The following is a 14,452-nucleotide window of genomic DNA, read 5'->3' as shown; positions in this document are numbered from 1 at the left end:
GTGCGTTTCTCCGGAAACTTCCCGCCTCGCACAGCTAAACTGTGGAAAACTGTCGCCTGCGGTATTTCCGGACCGATACGATCTTCACACGTCCAAGAAAAGAGCGTACTCTCATCTTAATGACCGGCACTTGCAACTCTGGTGTTGCAGGTGTGTGTGAGTGAGTGCCCCACGAATGAAACCGGGGATCTGGCAGACCTCGTCGGCGATGGCGGGATAACTTAGACTCCTTGAGAAACTAGCCAGTTGTAGGTCAAGCGGGACGAGTGGAAGAAGAGGGGGAGGACTTTGCCCAGCAGTGGGACACAATAAGCTCGTAATATATATATTACATTTGACGTCGTCGTACAACAAGTTAAGAACCTTCTCCTTTGAAATTTTAAACTTGGTTAAACAATAAAATAAACTATCAAATATAACTTTTTCATTGATACTAGTAACTACATTATGAATAGTGACATAAACTGGAATTCCCTCCCTCTCTTTATTCGACAAGCCCCAAGCAAACCCGTTTTCAAACGACTACTTCGCAAGCATCTTCTGTCAGAAGAACTTAAATAAGGTTCACCATCATGTATATGTACATAATTATATGTATTAGTCTATCTTTTATACATTATATAAGTAGTAGTATTTAACTATTTATATATTTTTGATATTATTTGACTTCACGTTTAATTTTTTCCTTATTATTTGTTATTATTTTTTCCTGCACCAACATACACAAATGTCTCTGTTTGACCCAATGGTTGACTGGTAGAGAATGCCTTTTGGCATTAAGTTCGCCATTTGTACATTTTTCTTTATGTGTGCAATAAAGTTTAAAATAAATAATAAAATAATAAAATGACGTCAGTTTGTTTTTATCTTGTCGGGCACTAGAGGACGCTTTAACGGCGAGCTCTGCCTCATTAGTAAAGCTTTTCACCACCCCGCGTGTTTCTAGCAAGTTTGCAGTGTTGAAAGCGGCTGAACATTCTGATGTTATTTCATTTTGTTGTTGATATAATGGATATTTTTAAATCTGATTATGTAATAACCACTTGTATTTAAATGATAAGGATCCTGACCGAATTTTCAGTAATTTTTTTTGCAATTTTCTTCAATTTTTTCTGCTCTATATACAGCACAACCGTGGTTCGACCCTTCGATTATTTACTTCCACACGTATATGAAGGTTAAAACTATTTTCAGATTTTTTCTTTATTTGCATAATAGATATATAATGAGGTATTACTATTAATAACTAGCTGAAATCTAAAATATGCCCTTGAGGCATTGTACCAAGGATGCTGGCGGCATTTCCATGGTCGCAATAAAGTATTATGATAAAGTATCATTATGGTTATATTGCAATGCTGATAAGTTGTGCGAGGAAGCCGCCAGCTCTTCGGTCACCAGTTACGTCAACCAGACGCTTCGCGATTTCTGCAAAAAACTTGTGCGCGCTGCGACCTCATGGACTTCAAAATTTATAAATAGGTGGCGATAATAGTGCAGAATCGGCGTCTTAGATAACTAATATTATTGAAAATCAAATAATAAAAGGGTGGTAACCCCGTTATGTGTAACAACTTTTCCAATCCAAATATATAGGTACATATATGTCACTTATGAAACACAACCGAAATGTTCTGTAGAAAAAAAAACACTGGCGAATATTCCACAGCGACATGTGTTAAATGTTTCTGTTTTTGATGAAATTAATATTTTGCCATGTGAACTAAATAAGTCCAAAAAATACGTTGTTTTTTTTAAATCTCGCTTGTCTAAAGCTCGTTTATGTCATAACTGTATTGCCCAAATCGACACTACAATGATGTTATAACAATACGATTTATAAAACGCCCTGTACACAAAACGAATTCACTATCTATATAATGTATAAGGTCCAAACTCCACAACATTAGTGCAAAGCAATACTGCAGTGTGGTCGTGACACAATGGATTATATCGTGAGAGCGTACGACATAGTGTTCTATGAAAGAGCAGGTAATTACGCTAATAAGCAGTTTAATATGCATTGTTTTTTGGAAACTTGGCTGTGAGTCTCACGAGTCCTTTTAGCACCGGCTATCTAGATTTAAATAATGCCTTGTACATGTGAATTAGTTTGTACCATGCAACGATTTAGAATAGATATTTATATAAGCCTTATTAGAGTCCAAAAACGACCCGACGTGTATTGTGCCGCGAACGACTCAACTGTACCTAATTGATGGAAGCGCTGGTGGCCTAGCAGTAAGAGCGTGCGACTTGCAATCCGGAGGTCACGGGTTCAAACCCCGGCTCGTACCAAAGAGATCATTTAATAATTACCAGTCGCTTTTCAGTGAATGAAAACATCGTGAGGAAACCGGACTAATCCCAATAAGACTTAGGTGACCTTGGCTTGGAAGGTCAGATGGCAGTTGCTTTCGTAAAAACTAATGCCTACGCCAATTCTTGGGATTCGTTGCAAAGCGCACCCCAGGCTCCCATGAGCTGTGGCAAAATACCGGGACAACGCAAGGAAGATGAGCTACTCAACTGTACTGCGCGCAGCTTGACAACGCCATTCGAAATTTAAATAATGTATGCAAATAATCACGACTTTTCGTAGCATCCCACCCCAATATGTTTTTGTTTTTTTTTCATCGTGCGGCGTTTGTCAATTTACGATTGTTATCTTGGTTAGGTCGTCTGAGCATAATATGGCGGTAAAATCGCATGTGAGTTTTCTAAGTCGAGTCGAGTCGAGTCGATCTAAGCCTTATCCACTGTATACTCTTCTATAGTATTTTTCAAACTCGAAGGGTAGGCTGACACATGGTAAAAAGAAATTATAGGGTTGTGACAATGCTAATTAGAAACGATTTTTCACAATTCTGGATTAAATCTGCAAAGTGATGATTTATATTTTGAAGTAAACATACATTCTCCACTGGACGCGACTAAAACGATTTGAAACGAGCGGAATCGATTCGGTCGATAAGTATTCCGTTTTACATAATGAAACTCATCGATATTAAAATTTATCTCTTTATATTTATAACATAACAAAATAAATAGTTGTTATTTGTGTATATTATAGTGAGATATTCTAAGCTACGAAGATGTGTATTTTTGTCCTATGGAATGAAAAAAAAAACGTTTCTATCAAAGTCGTCAACCATTTTGAAATAATTGGACATTTGACTTATTATATCGTTCGTTTCACACAAAACTACATAATTGCATCAAATTGAAAAGAGGGACCCCCGCGGCTGCAGTGGAGTGGTGTCGGCATCCTCAAAGAGCAATTATATAAGTAATTCCATCTGCATTCAGGCTATTACCATTTTCGTAATATCAGTACAAATGTCGAGGCATTATGAATAAACGGATATTGTACTGTACAGTCCGCGTCAAATACTTATGCTTATGCATTTTAGTACAGGAAACAAAAATACTAGAGCGTAGAGAGATTCTACTTTTCAAAAGTATAGTCATTAGGGGCAAGTACGAGCATATCGAAGAGAATTTGGAATAGAGGTGGATCTGATGATTGTCAAAGTAAACTTTGTAGCCACAGTAAATTTGCTGCCATCTTTCGAAACGATGCCGCCCCATACCTTTTGCCTATGCTCTATTAGATGGCGCCACTATTTGATATTTTACAAATTTAACACATATCAATGAAATAATAAGGATCAAAGTCAAATGGCATTCTAAAAGTTTTAATCATAAGTCGAAAGATGGCAGTAACTTTTCTGTGGCTACAAAGCTTTCTTTGATAATCCACCTCTATTTCAAAGTATCTTTGAGTATGTTGAATTTTCTTCACACATAGCCAATCAAGCCGATAACAATAATCCTCAAGTCGATTAACAAAAAGTATAGGTAAATCATAGTACCTAGCAGTAGCGGCGCGTGAAAATTCTGGCTAGGCAACTCGGAACAAAAAAACACCTTAACATTATGTACTTTTTTTTCATGATTAAAGTGAGGCGTGCGCTAGGTGTGTCCTTGGGCGCGACCTTTTGCAGTTAGTGTATAACCACAATTTTAGGCAAGCCGGTGGGAACGTTGTATGGACCCGCCGCCCCTGGTACCTAGTGACTGATATAAGCCTGCTGTAGAAACCAACCAAATAACTTCTAACATTTTCAATATTGTATTGGACAGACTGAATTTACCGCTATTTTAAAATTATTAAAAAAATGATTATAAGCAAATATAATTTAATTTAGTGATATACCATTATACCTGCGAAGTATATAATAACACCTTGAAATCGTTGTTTTATCACCACACGGGTAATAGCCCCAGAGTTAGATCTAATGCACCAACCGACTGTACTTTACGCTATCAGGCTCAGGTCTTACTTTCAAACACTACACGGAACATGTAGGCAGGCTAACATCGTAGGCTGAATACAAACGAGGTAGAAAACGTACTTTATCAACAAATGCTGACACGCCTTTCTCTGTTTTGCAATGAAACCTAGTCATATTTTAGGTCTAGATTAATCGTCTTACAAAATCTAGGCACTTGCGGTTTCCGGGCTTAAGTCCGTTAACCAGATCAGATGCGCATTAAATAATGACACAGAAGTTTGACTCCTAAGCAAGCAAGATATAAGGTACATTACACTGTAAGAGGCCACGAGTATATGTTGTGTAGAAATATGGATCTGTCGGCGCCATTTCAAATTTAGATTCTTATGGGTGTGTAATGTTTTTAATAATAACAATTTGCGAAATTTCATTTTTCATAATTTGAATTGCATAATTTTGATATGCAGAAATTATGATTTGGTATAAAAACAAATACAATAAAAACGAATTGCATAATTTCGAAAGTAATTATAGTTTAGTAGCATAGTAATGTATTTGCATAACAGGCAACCAGTATAATGTTCACTCTGTATACTATTTTATACTCAGAACGTTTTTTATTCATGAAAACCAACAGCATAATGTTGAAGGTGTGGTTTCACAATCAAACCACGGGAAATCGTTCATAAACTTTATTTGATTGAGTTTGCTGAAAGTTTAACAACACTGAATTACTAATTAATAAAAAAACATAAAACATTATATTTGCATGGAACATAATCGATTTTTCTAAGCGTCAAACTTACCTACATCCGTACTTTACGTCTGTCGACATATATTTTACCGCAAAGCAGCGGCCAGTGTGAGTTGGAACCTTTGTGGTTCCTAAAGGATTCAGATAAACTTCATATAAACGCCTAGTGAAAATGAACAAGCTAAATACAATTTCCAAGACATATGGTTCTCCCCATATGGTCGCAGTTCTATCTAACACTCCTCCTCGCTTCGCTCGTCGTCGTACCTAACGGCGACCAGCTTTAAAGTTGAATAGGTAGATTGTTGTATAATTTAATAGTTTGATTGACACCAAGTATATTTATCATAGAACACTATGTCACCATTCGTTAAAATTTAGTACTATATTTTAATTATTATACGAAATGTATGTTATAACAAGTAAAATTATTCCTAAGGATTGTTATGAATAATGTTTTTATGATGATAGAGCATTCTGTCATTAAATTAGTATGACTAACAACTTTATATGTTTTGTTTTTATACATAATGTTTATTATGAGTTTCAATAGTAGTTAAATGAAATTATGCTAAAAGTTTGTATTAAAATTGAACGGCACCCACATAAATCGTTAGTACAATGAAAAATACTTTTAAAACTCGCTTAACTGCGACTCTGTCAAGGCTGTTATTTTGAAAAACAATAAAAGTGTATCATAAATTTATATACACTTCGTCTGGTAAGACATTATCGTAAGAGACAGTGAGAGGACTATATATTTTTGTACATATTGCTTTACATAAATAAGTTCATTCAAAATTTGAAAATGCAAATGCCATAATTAATATCGGGCGTTAATAGTTATAGTATAATAGGATTACGAATTAGACGTTATTTGTTACGAATCCTAATGTTATCATAATATAATGAAGCATGATGAAGCAATAGAACGGTGACAACACACGTTCAAAATCTCCCTAGTTTCTGTTAAATCACCTACAGGCAGACTAACTTCTGCGCTAATATATTCTGATGCAAATTCCTTTCACCGTGTGGCAACATCTTCACAATGTCGTAAACAATTCAATTTTTTAGAGTCAGATCTGAGATAAGACGCATTAATACGATTACAAATAAGACATTCTGATTGAATGCGTGAATAATATGAATGATGGCTGCATGTCGCCTCAAGAATTAAGTGCAATAGGAGTTTTTTTGTGCAATATGTTTCCTGTTAAATGTTTATGATCTTCTTTTTTGTGGTTTACGTTCACTGTTGTGTAAGAGAAAAAAGTATATTGGAAGATCTGTGGAATCTTAATACACGTCAAATTAAAATGATGGATCGTTTTTAGTGTGCCGTACAAAAATTTGTTCACGTAACACTTATTTTGTTATATATATTTCTGAACAAGTACAACGCCTTGACAAAAGAGCCGTGTTTAGATATTAGTAAAAACTTCAGCCTCCGTGACTGAAACAAAGCGAGTAAAAACTATCGCCATTAAAAAAAAATACAACGTTTCCAAATTTCCACTTGCACATCCGTAAAACATAACCCCCCAATATACTGCAGTGAACTAGATATAACGCAACAACTTCTACATTCCGAATACGTAATACAATTAAAACAGATTGTTTCTGCAATCACTAGCAACAGTTAACAGAAGTGGACAATGAACGCGATCCGATCTTTTTCGAAACTCATTCATAACTGACGGATCGCGTCAATCCGTCAGCATCATGTCAGGTCATCAAGCTTCGCTCTGCTATTGTTTACGACCATCGTTTGTTTCTTGACCGTTTAAGTGTAAAAGCTGTTACGATATTTAGATTGCTGAAATGTCAGTGTCATCTATTCGCTTTGCAAAAAAAATATACGTTTGACATTTGTGATTATGACCAAATATTTATTTAACGTTTATAAATTCTAATGTCATTTTATATTTTTGCTTCCATGTTAGGCAATGTGCTGTAATAGTACATTACGATACAAGTGCGAAGAATAGTAAATTCGAAACCAGTGGCGATAAATTAAAACACAACCGAAGGGAGCGTTTTAAATCGACACGAGTTGCGAATTACCTATTCGCACATGTATCGTACAACGTTTTACAGTACATATGGACCTTTAAATGTTGGACATAGTAACGTAATATGCTAATTTTCGCACTAGTGCGGTAAAGTAGCACCATATGTACTGTAAATGTATGTTTGTTAATTAAATAAATAAATTTATATTATGTATTTACCCACGCGTCCGGTATCTCAACAAGGTAAGGATGCATTTGCTCCCCACACAACAAGTCTGATTTGAAAGTCTTCCTTCTTTGGACAGTACAGATGAGATCATGTTCCTCGCGTTGTCCTGGAATTTTGCCATGGCTCATTTCTGCCTGCCTGGGATTATTTCGTACAGAAGTTCCGAAATATTTGTTGATACGAGCTTCTTTCAAGCCAAACAAGCTCGTAAGTTGTACTACGAGTACTGACACGTCGACGGTGACAAATGACTATCGCCATGTTGGTTTACACCAAAGACAATATAAGTTTAATATACCAAAATTCTCTTTTCAGATCCCCGCGTCCTAGACTGGCCGCTCATGGGCTCACCATGGCCTCTCTTATTCATCATCACCAGCTACCTGGCCGTCATCAAGATCATATTACCTGCTTACATGAAGAACCGGCCGCCTTATGAACTGCGAAGCATAATCAAATGGTACAACGTGGTGCAAATTATCGCTAACGCTGTTGTTACTTGGGGGGTAAGTATTTCCTCTTTATCATCATTTACTTAGCTATAAATATCATAAAAACCGACTTACACGAAGAACTGTCCGCCTTATGAACTGCGGAGCATAATCTAGTGGTATATCATGGTGCAAATTATCGCTAACGCTGGTGTTACTGGGGGGGGGAAATCGCCAATATCTCAAAAAGGTAATACTTTAAAGATAATATTGGCGAAAAAGGAAATATCTTCTTATTTCCGTCTTTTTGTCTATAACTTATGAAAGGTTTTGTGTGCTATTAAACGCTTCGAATACATTTTTCTATGCATCATTTCGTATTCAATGAGGTATCACACGTATTTTCAGGAGTAGTGATCTCTATTTTTCACCGTTTTGAACTTGTCGAGTAGATTAGGAGGCTAGAAGACGGCTAGACCGATTTGGTCCCATTGTCATTGGGTCAGGATCTGATGATGGGATCCTGAACCTATTTTATTTATTAAAGTTCTTAATAACCGTAACAAATCGAGAGTGGTAAAAACGTAATCCTGACTCATAAGAGCTTATCTAAAGCGAATAAATAAATATTATAGGACATTATTACACAAATTGACTAAGTCCCACAGTAAGCTCAATAAGGCTTGTGTTGAGGGTACTTAGACAACGATATATATAATATATAAATAATTATGAATACTTAAATACATAGAAAACACCCATGACTCAGGAACAAATATCCATGCTCATCACACGAATAAATGCCCTTACCAGGATTTGAACCCGGGACCATCGGCTTCATAGGCAGGGTCACTACCCACGAGGCCAAACAGGTCGTCAAATATGTTCCGTTTTGCAACATACAGCACAAATAATGGATTCCACGAAACGCTTGTAAACTGGCATTCGCATTAGCTCAATCGCAGCATCGGACAAGCATCATCATCATCAATCACGCTACGCACATCTCAGGTACCTACACGTGTAAAGATGTGTCCCCAGAGGGTCTACTGCGGAAAACGGAAATCGAAATTTCGTTATCTCTCTCTCTCTCTATCTATCGCAGAATATAGAAGAGCGATAGGGAGGCAGATAACGAAATTTAGATTTTCATGTTTCTCGGTAGGCGCGCAGACCACTACCATATTTACGTAGGCGGTGTGGATGGTATGAATTGGCGAATAGGCTTAAGAGGCTGTCAACACCCAATGTCCTTGAAATTGATGTTACTTAAACAGTTTTTTAAGAAAGACTATTTGTTTTAGTCAAGTAAGAAAAATATATGTTCACATTCATTATATTTCAAAGACCGTGGTTATACTCGATACATGATTGAACGAAATCGGCTCGATAGAAAATAATAGCAAAGATTGGTCTTAAAATCACAATTAAACAGTTCTATGTCTTTATTGTTTTGACTTATGGGTCTGCAATTAAAATCACAATTTCAAAACATTTATATCTAAACCGCTATTGAGTAAAATATTACACTAATAATCCACTTTTTTTTATTTAAATATTTTTCTTATTATTCCCTTGCCCAGGCCCAGTAACATGCGACAGTGCTATCTCATTTACTCCGATACAAATAGACAGTGTGCGCGCTTTAGGTATTGACAGCCTCTTAAGTGCACATCGTGAAGTAAAAGACGTGGTCATTTGTCCATACAAACGTATTCTGCTTTTCCTTCCGTGATTTTTGGCCCTCTGCAATGATTTTGCTTGTTTGATATTGTTGTTTTTTAAGCGCTTAAGCTAAAAACGGTCTAATAGACTAAATATGGTATTTAAAACTGATATCAATTAGCCTAAAAAGCAGAACAGTCCGGCAAAATTCGTTACGATTGGTTAAGTTTTGGAGGAAATAGTCGAGTACAAAACCTCTATTTTAGAGATTTTTGTGTAGGATTTTTCGCCTAAGCTGCAGTTGTCCATATTCCACTCATTTTAGGATCTTCCCCCTAAAATTCTCAATTCCTCGGCATTGGCGAAATTGACTTTGGAACAAGTCATGTACAAAAAAATAAAATATATCTTTATACGACATTTTTAACTTTTTGGCCCTACATGATTATAACTCTTCGGATTCCTCCCAAGTATCCTATATTAGGTGCTAACGTCTATCAACTATAATAGTCATTACCAGTGACCCCCGGTAACCCGTGATACTATTATCTATATTATGTCATAAAAGCATGCAAGTAAAACGAGTCAGCGTCGGAAAGATAATAGACGAACAATAATACTGAACTGTCTATTAGTAGTCCTTATCTCGTCGCATTAAGGTTCAAGAATAGTCAATTTACAGTGTCAATCATAATAGAGATATTATGCACTGTTATTAATCAAACGTTAGTTAAGGCGCCGAGAGTTCAGGTTCTTCTCTCACTCTCATTGAGTGTAAGCGCGAGCAAGATGGCTGTGCGTGCTCGGGATCGAGGATATCGTGTTTTTTTGTAAGTTTTAACAAATAAGATTAATCGATGAGATCGATCAAAAATAAAACTTCGCATTTTGAAACAATTTTCGTATTTTTTAGCTTTGGTGCATATTTAACAAATCAGCAAAAGTCAATAAATCAGGTTTCGAATCGATGATGTTACTGGAGAAGAGCTTAAGATTGCTATTAATATTTGACTAATGTATATCTTTATATTCAAATTGTATTTGTAATTTGCTATGTATATTATGGAGTGTGTCTGCAATAAACGTTTACAATTTGATTACAATATTTGACGACCGGTCTGGCCTAGTGGGTGGGTAGTGACCCTGCCTATGAAGCTGATGGTCCCGGGTTCAAATAAGAGCATATAATTGTCTGATGAACACGGATATTTGTTTCTGAGTCATGGGTGTTGTCTATGTATTTAAGTAATTATAATTATATACTACAACACAAGCCTTATTGAGCTTACTGCGGGACTTAGTCAATTTGTGTAATAATGTCCTAATTGAATATCTACCAAAGGCCTAAATACGATTTTTCAAAAACCCTGCTAGCTGAACCTACGGCACCTTAACTGTGAATTGTGTGTCAGATCTTCCATTTGTATGTTAATAGTCTGTATATTGGAGCGAGGACTATTCTTATTCCGAGAGACAGAAATAACAGGTTGAAATGTCAAATGTGAAGCTAATGCAACGATACCAGTATATTTATTATCTGTGATGTAGAAATGGATTAATTTAATTGAGTCTAAAATTATACTAATTAATTGAAAGATTCCCACAAAAAATACGTATTGCCGAAGGGTCGAAACATCGCGTACAAATAAAGAGTATGTAAAGTATATAAATAAATAGCAATGAAAATGGAATATGTAATTTAAGAAATGCAATAGATTAACAGCAAGCAGAACAAAAAATGTAGGAGAAAATATGGTCCGCAGAAGTAGCAAAGCGGTTAAGGTGGTTCGCTTTCCATACAAAAAACAAAGGCATTTTATGAGGTCATGACACACTATTACTACATACATATGAGCGCATCTATCTACTTTCGAATATAACGCAAAAAACGTTATTTTGGTGTTATATTGATAAAAAATATAACGTTTATGCGTGATTTCTGTGTGAAAGTAGATAGATGCGCATATATTTATGTAGTAATATTGTGTAATGACTACATAAAACGCAATTGTTTTTTGTATGGAAAGCGAACCACCTTAATGTGTTCGAAATAATCTGTACGACACGCATATATGTATTAATAGGGTCCGTGCGCGTAGGAGGGTCTGCCATCTTGTGGCCTAAATATAAACTTAGCATTGACAGTTCACGTTAAAAATGAAAAAATTAAAATACCACCACTAGGTATCCATCCAGGTATCAGACTCCAGGTATCCATGTTTGATTACAACATTATGTTAGTAAAATAAATTACTAAGGAAGCTTCCCTGCTATTTATGAGAATTTTGCGGTAATTTATGGAAACTTACGAAAAATTATAGGTATATATATAATACGTAGGTATATATAATATATACCTACGTTAGTGAAAAGCATAGTGCTCATTGCATCGTACATTACATACATGACATCCAATGAGTGATAAGAGGGTTATCTACTCTATCCGCAACCACCTTCAGGAGTGTGATGATGCTGCCCCGCACACGGTTCCACAGGGACGCCACCCTTTTTCGCAGCACTGCGTGGAAGCCGTCAGTGCTCCACTCAGTGAACATTGCCGACGCGCTGCAGCGCCAGGGCAGCCCCACCAAACCCCTGAAGGCGTTGTTAAACTGGACACGCAGAGCACTGTTTCTTTTGGTGCAGTTGCTCCACAGGTTGCACGTTTAAAGATTTTGGCAGTAAGTTTTAATAATGTAATCTTAACCTCGAGAACAGTGCAAAGCATAAAGCAGAAGCAAAGCCAGAAACGAATAAAGCAGGTGCTGTCCCCTACAGTTCAGGGACGTTACCTTGCCCGTTGTAAGTTCTGCCATATTGTGGCGTAAATTAGAAACTTAAGCTTGACATTTACATTTCGCGCCTATTAACAGGGGGCTCTTGTGCTGCCCTCTACAGTTCACACACGCTTCCTATTCTAACAATAAAGTTGTGTTCAGTTTCAAAATAAACTGACTGAAACACCTCGCCCACTTGACAACTTCTGGTGCAGACTGTTTATGTACAGTATACTTACAGGAATGAAAACCCTTGTAATCAATCAGTTGACCTAAATTTCTTATCGCAGATGGAGCGTGAAACCTAACTCAAATTGATTAATTTTAGTTCAACACGATACGTAGTAAGAGAGAAATCGGTACAGAATTACTGTGTATTGTAAGTACAACCATGAATGAATATAGAGGTACAATAAGCAGTTTATCGTTTCAAATAACGCGCACTTGCGTTTCACCCTTACGTCGTTACACTGCCACTGATTCGCACTAAACGCTATGCATCCAGCTTTATCATGCGAACGGCTAAGGAATGGAATTCACTTCCTGCAAATCTATTCCCAGTCCAATATAACACGGATCTTTTTAAACGAGAGTGAATAGATATCTTGTAGGTAATAAGCATGCTCCATCCTAGTCTCCATCGGCATTTACCATCAGGTGAGATTGTGGTCAACTTAGTGGTTCAGCTTAACAACGAATAATCTCATGTAAACTTTTTCCCGATATCGGATAAGCGAAAGTCCACTGCCGCAACATACCCCATTTTCATATTCACCTTTGAAAGCATATACTTAGCCTCGTTAAATATTTACGGTCAGTATACCCGCCTCTTAACGCCCACGTCACCTCTGTGCGTGAGATGGTTGCGCTTTAGTCGTGTTATCGTGGTCATGTTCCAAGTTCTAACAGCCAAGTGCGAGAATAAGGCATAACGCGATAGGTACACATTAGATGCGCAACCATCATATCGCTACGGAAGAGCATGTAGATCCAACGACTCAGTAATGGGAACTTGGGAATCATGATAGTAATGTTTATCCTAACTAGTTTATTTTGATAGTTTTATCGTTGCAAAATGATTTTTTAAAAAACGTCGTCCAAATCATGTCCTCTCATACAGCAGGATTTCTGCATACATGCTCGAAGAAAAATTGTCAGGACATTGGCAACGCCGTGTTGCTTTCCTTAGTAATAGGTCTTTCTACATCTGTTATATTCTGTTATATTCCTACTCATTTTTTTTTCTTTTAGTAGTAACTGTATATATTGTATTTAGATATAGTTATTGTAGAATATTTCCATATAAAATTAAGCTACGTACATTAGTATTAGCATTACACATTATTAGTGGTTTTTCTTACCTGAAACAATTTTGTACAAACGGCACAACGTCAAAAAATGGTCTGATTAAACTAACATATGAATCGGGACTCATATACTATTGCTCCTCATTCAGTCACTTTCTGACACCAAAAGTATTGAAAGGACAGGCTTTCATACGTATCAGCGCTTTACTATATCGTTGGCTAAGAGTGTAAACCTGCCAAATCCACTTTTAAAAACAGAGAAATTTGTACCTATTTTTATAGACATAAAAGTTGAAAATAAATACGATGTAGAAATAGCTGTGCGTGTAGCTACATCTCATTTCCTGTGAGGGGTGGTGCTACTATTTTCCGGAAATCGTTTTTCTCAAGTTGCTATTTCTGATATTGATTTAATGTACTTGCCACAATAAATATTATAATAATAAAAGTTATTTAAATCATGCGAATGGTTAGAAAGGAAACCTATTAGGAAAGTAAGCTATTGAACAATAAAAATATAATAGGAAAATTTACGAATTGTTAAAACGCTTTGGGGAAAAAATGTAGTGGTAAATTTTGCGAATGAAAAAACTGGCATCAGAAAAAAAAAGACAAATATATTCTCCCTGTGAGACCTTTCCCTTCGTTTTTCAGGTACCTTATTGACGGGCCGTACAAAGCTGTATATCTCACAAATGCACAAAGATCCCCCGTGTCGGGCTTTGTGTGATCTTATTGACAGCGAAGGTTCTGAAGTCTTGCGAAATAGAAAACTTTCAACATAATTCAATAACGTATAATATATGAGTATAAATACTAGTTCAATAACGTTGTGATGCTATATATATACATGTTTGGAATATGTTTTTTTTTAAATATAAATGTACGGAAAAAAATGTTCTCTTACCCCACATGAACTAAGTCTGTACATTATATTGCCCGTGATGTAAGTGCCTGATTACACATTGAACTGATT

The 14,452-nt window shown here is 36.3% G+C and overlaps 2 protein-coding genes across 3 annotated transcripts in view; one reads left to right on the top strand and one right to left on the bottom strand.

Annotated features, from left to right (window-relative positions):
- Nucleotides 1-14,452, bottom strand: part of LOC133527935 (oxysterol-binding protein-related protein 9) — a 124,345-nt gene that overhangs the window by 92,307 nt on the left and 17,586 nt on the right. The gene's annotated exons all lie outside the window — the stretch shown is intronic.
- LOC133527940 (elongation of very long chain fatty acids protein 7-like) overlaps nucleotides 1,892-14,452 on the top strand; it is a 30,015-nt gene continuing 17,454 nt past the window's right edge. The window contains exons 1-2 of the mRNA XM_061865141.1: nucleotides 1,892-1,992; nucleotides 7,612-7,802. Of these exons, the coding sequence (XP_061721125.1) occupies nucleotides 1,944-1,992; nucleotides 7,612-7,802 (240 nt within the window). The 5' untranslated portion in view covers nucleotides 1,892-1,943. The remainder of the gene's footprint in view (nucleotides 1,993-7,611; nucleotides 7,803-14,452) is intronic.

The sequence above is a fragment of the Cydia pomonella genome, chromosome 18, assembly GCF_033807575.1.
Source record: "Cydia pomonella isolate Wapato2018A chromosome 18, ilCydPomo1, whole genome shotgun sequence".
Taxonomy (NCBI): domain Eukaryota; kingdom Metazoa; phylum Arthropoda; class Insecta; order Lepidoptera; family Tortricidae; genus Cydia; species Cydia pomonella.
This window is presented reverse-complemented; position numbering and strand designations above follow the sequence as displayed.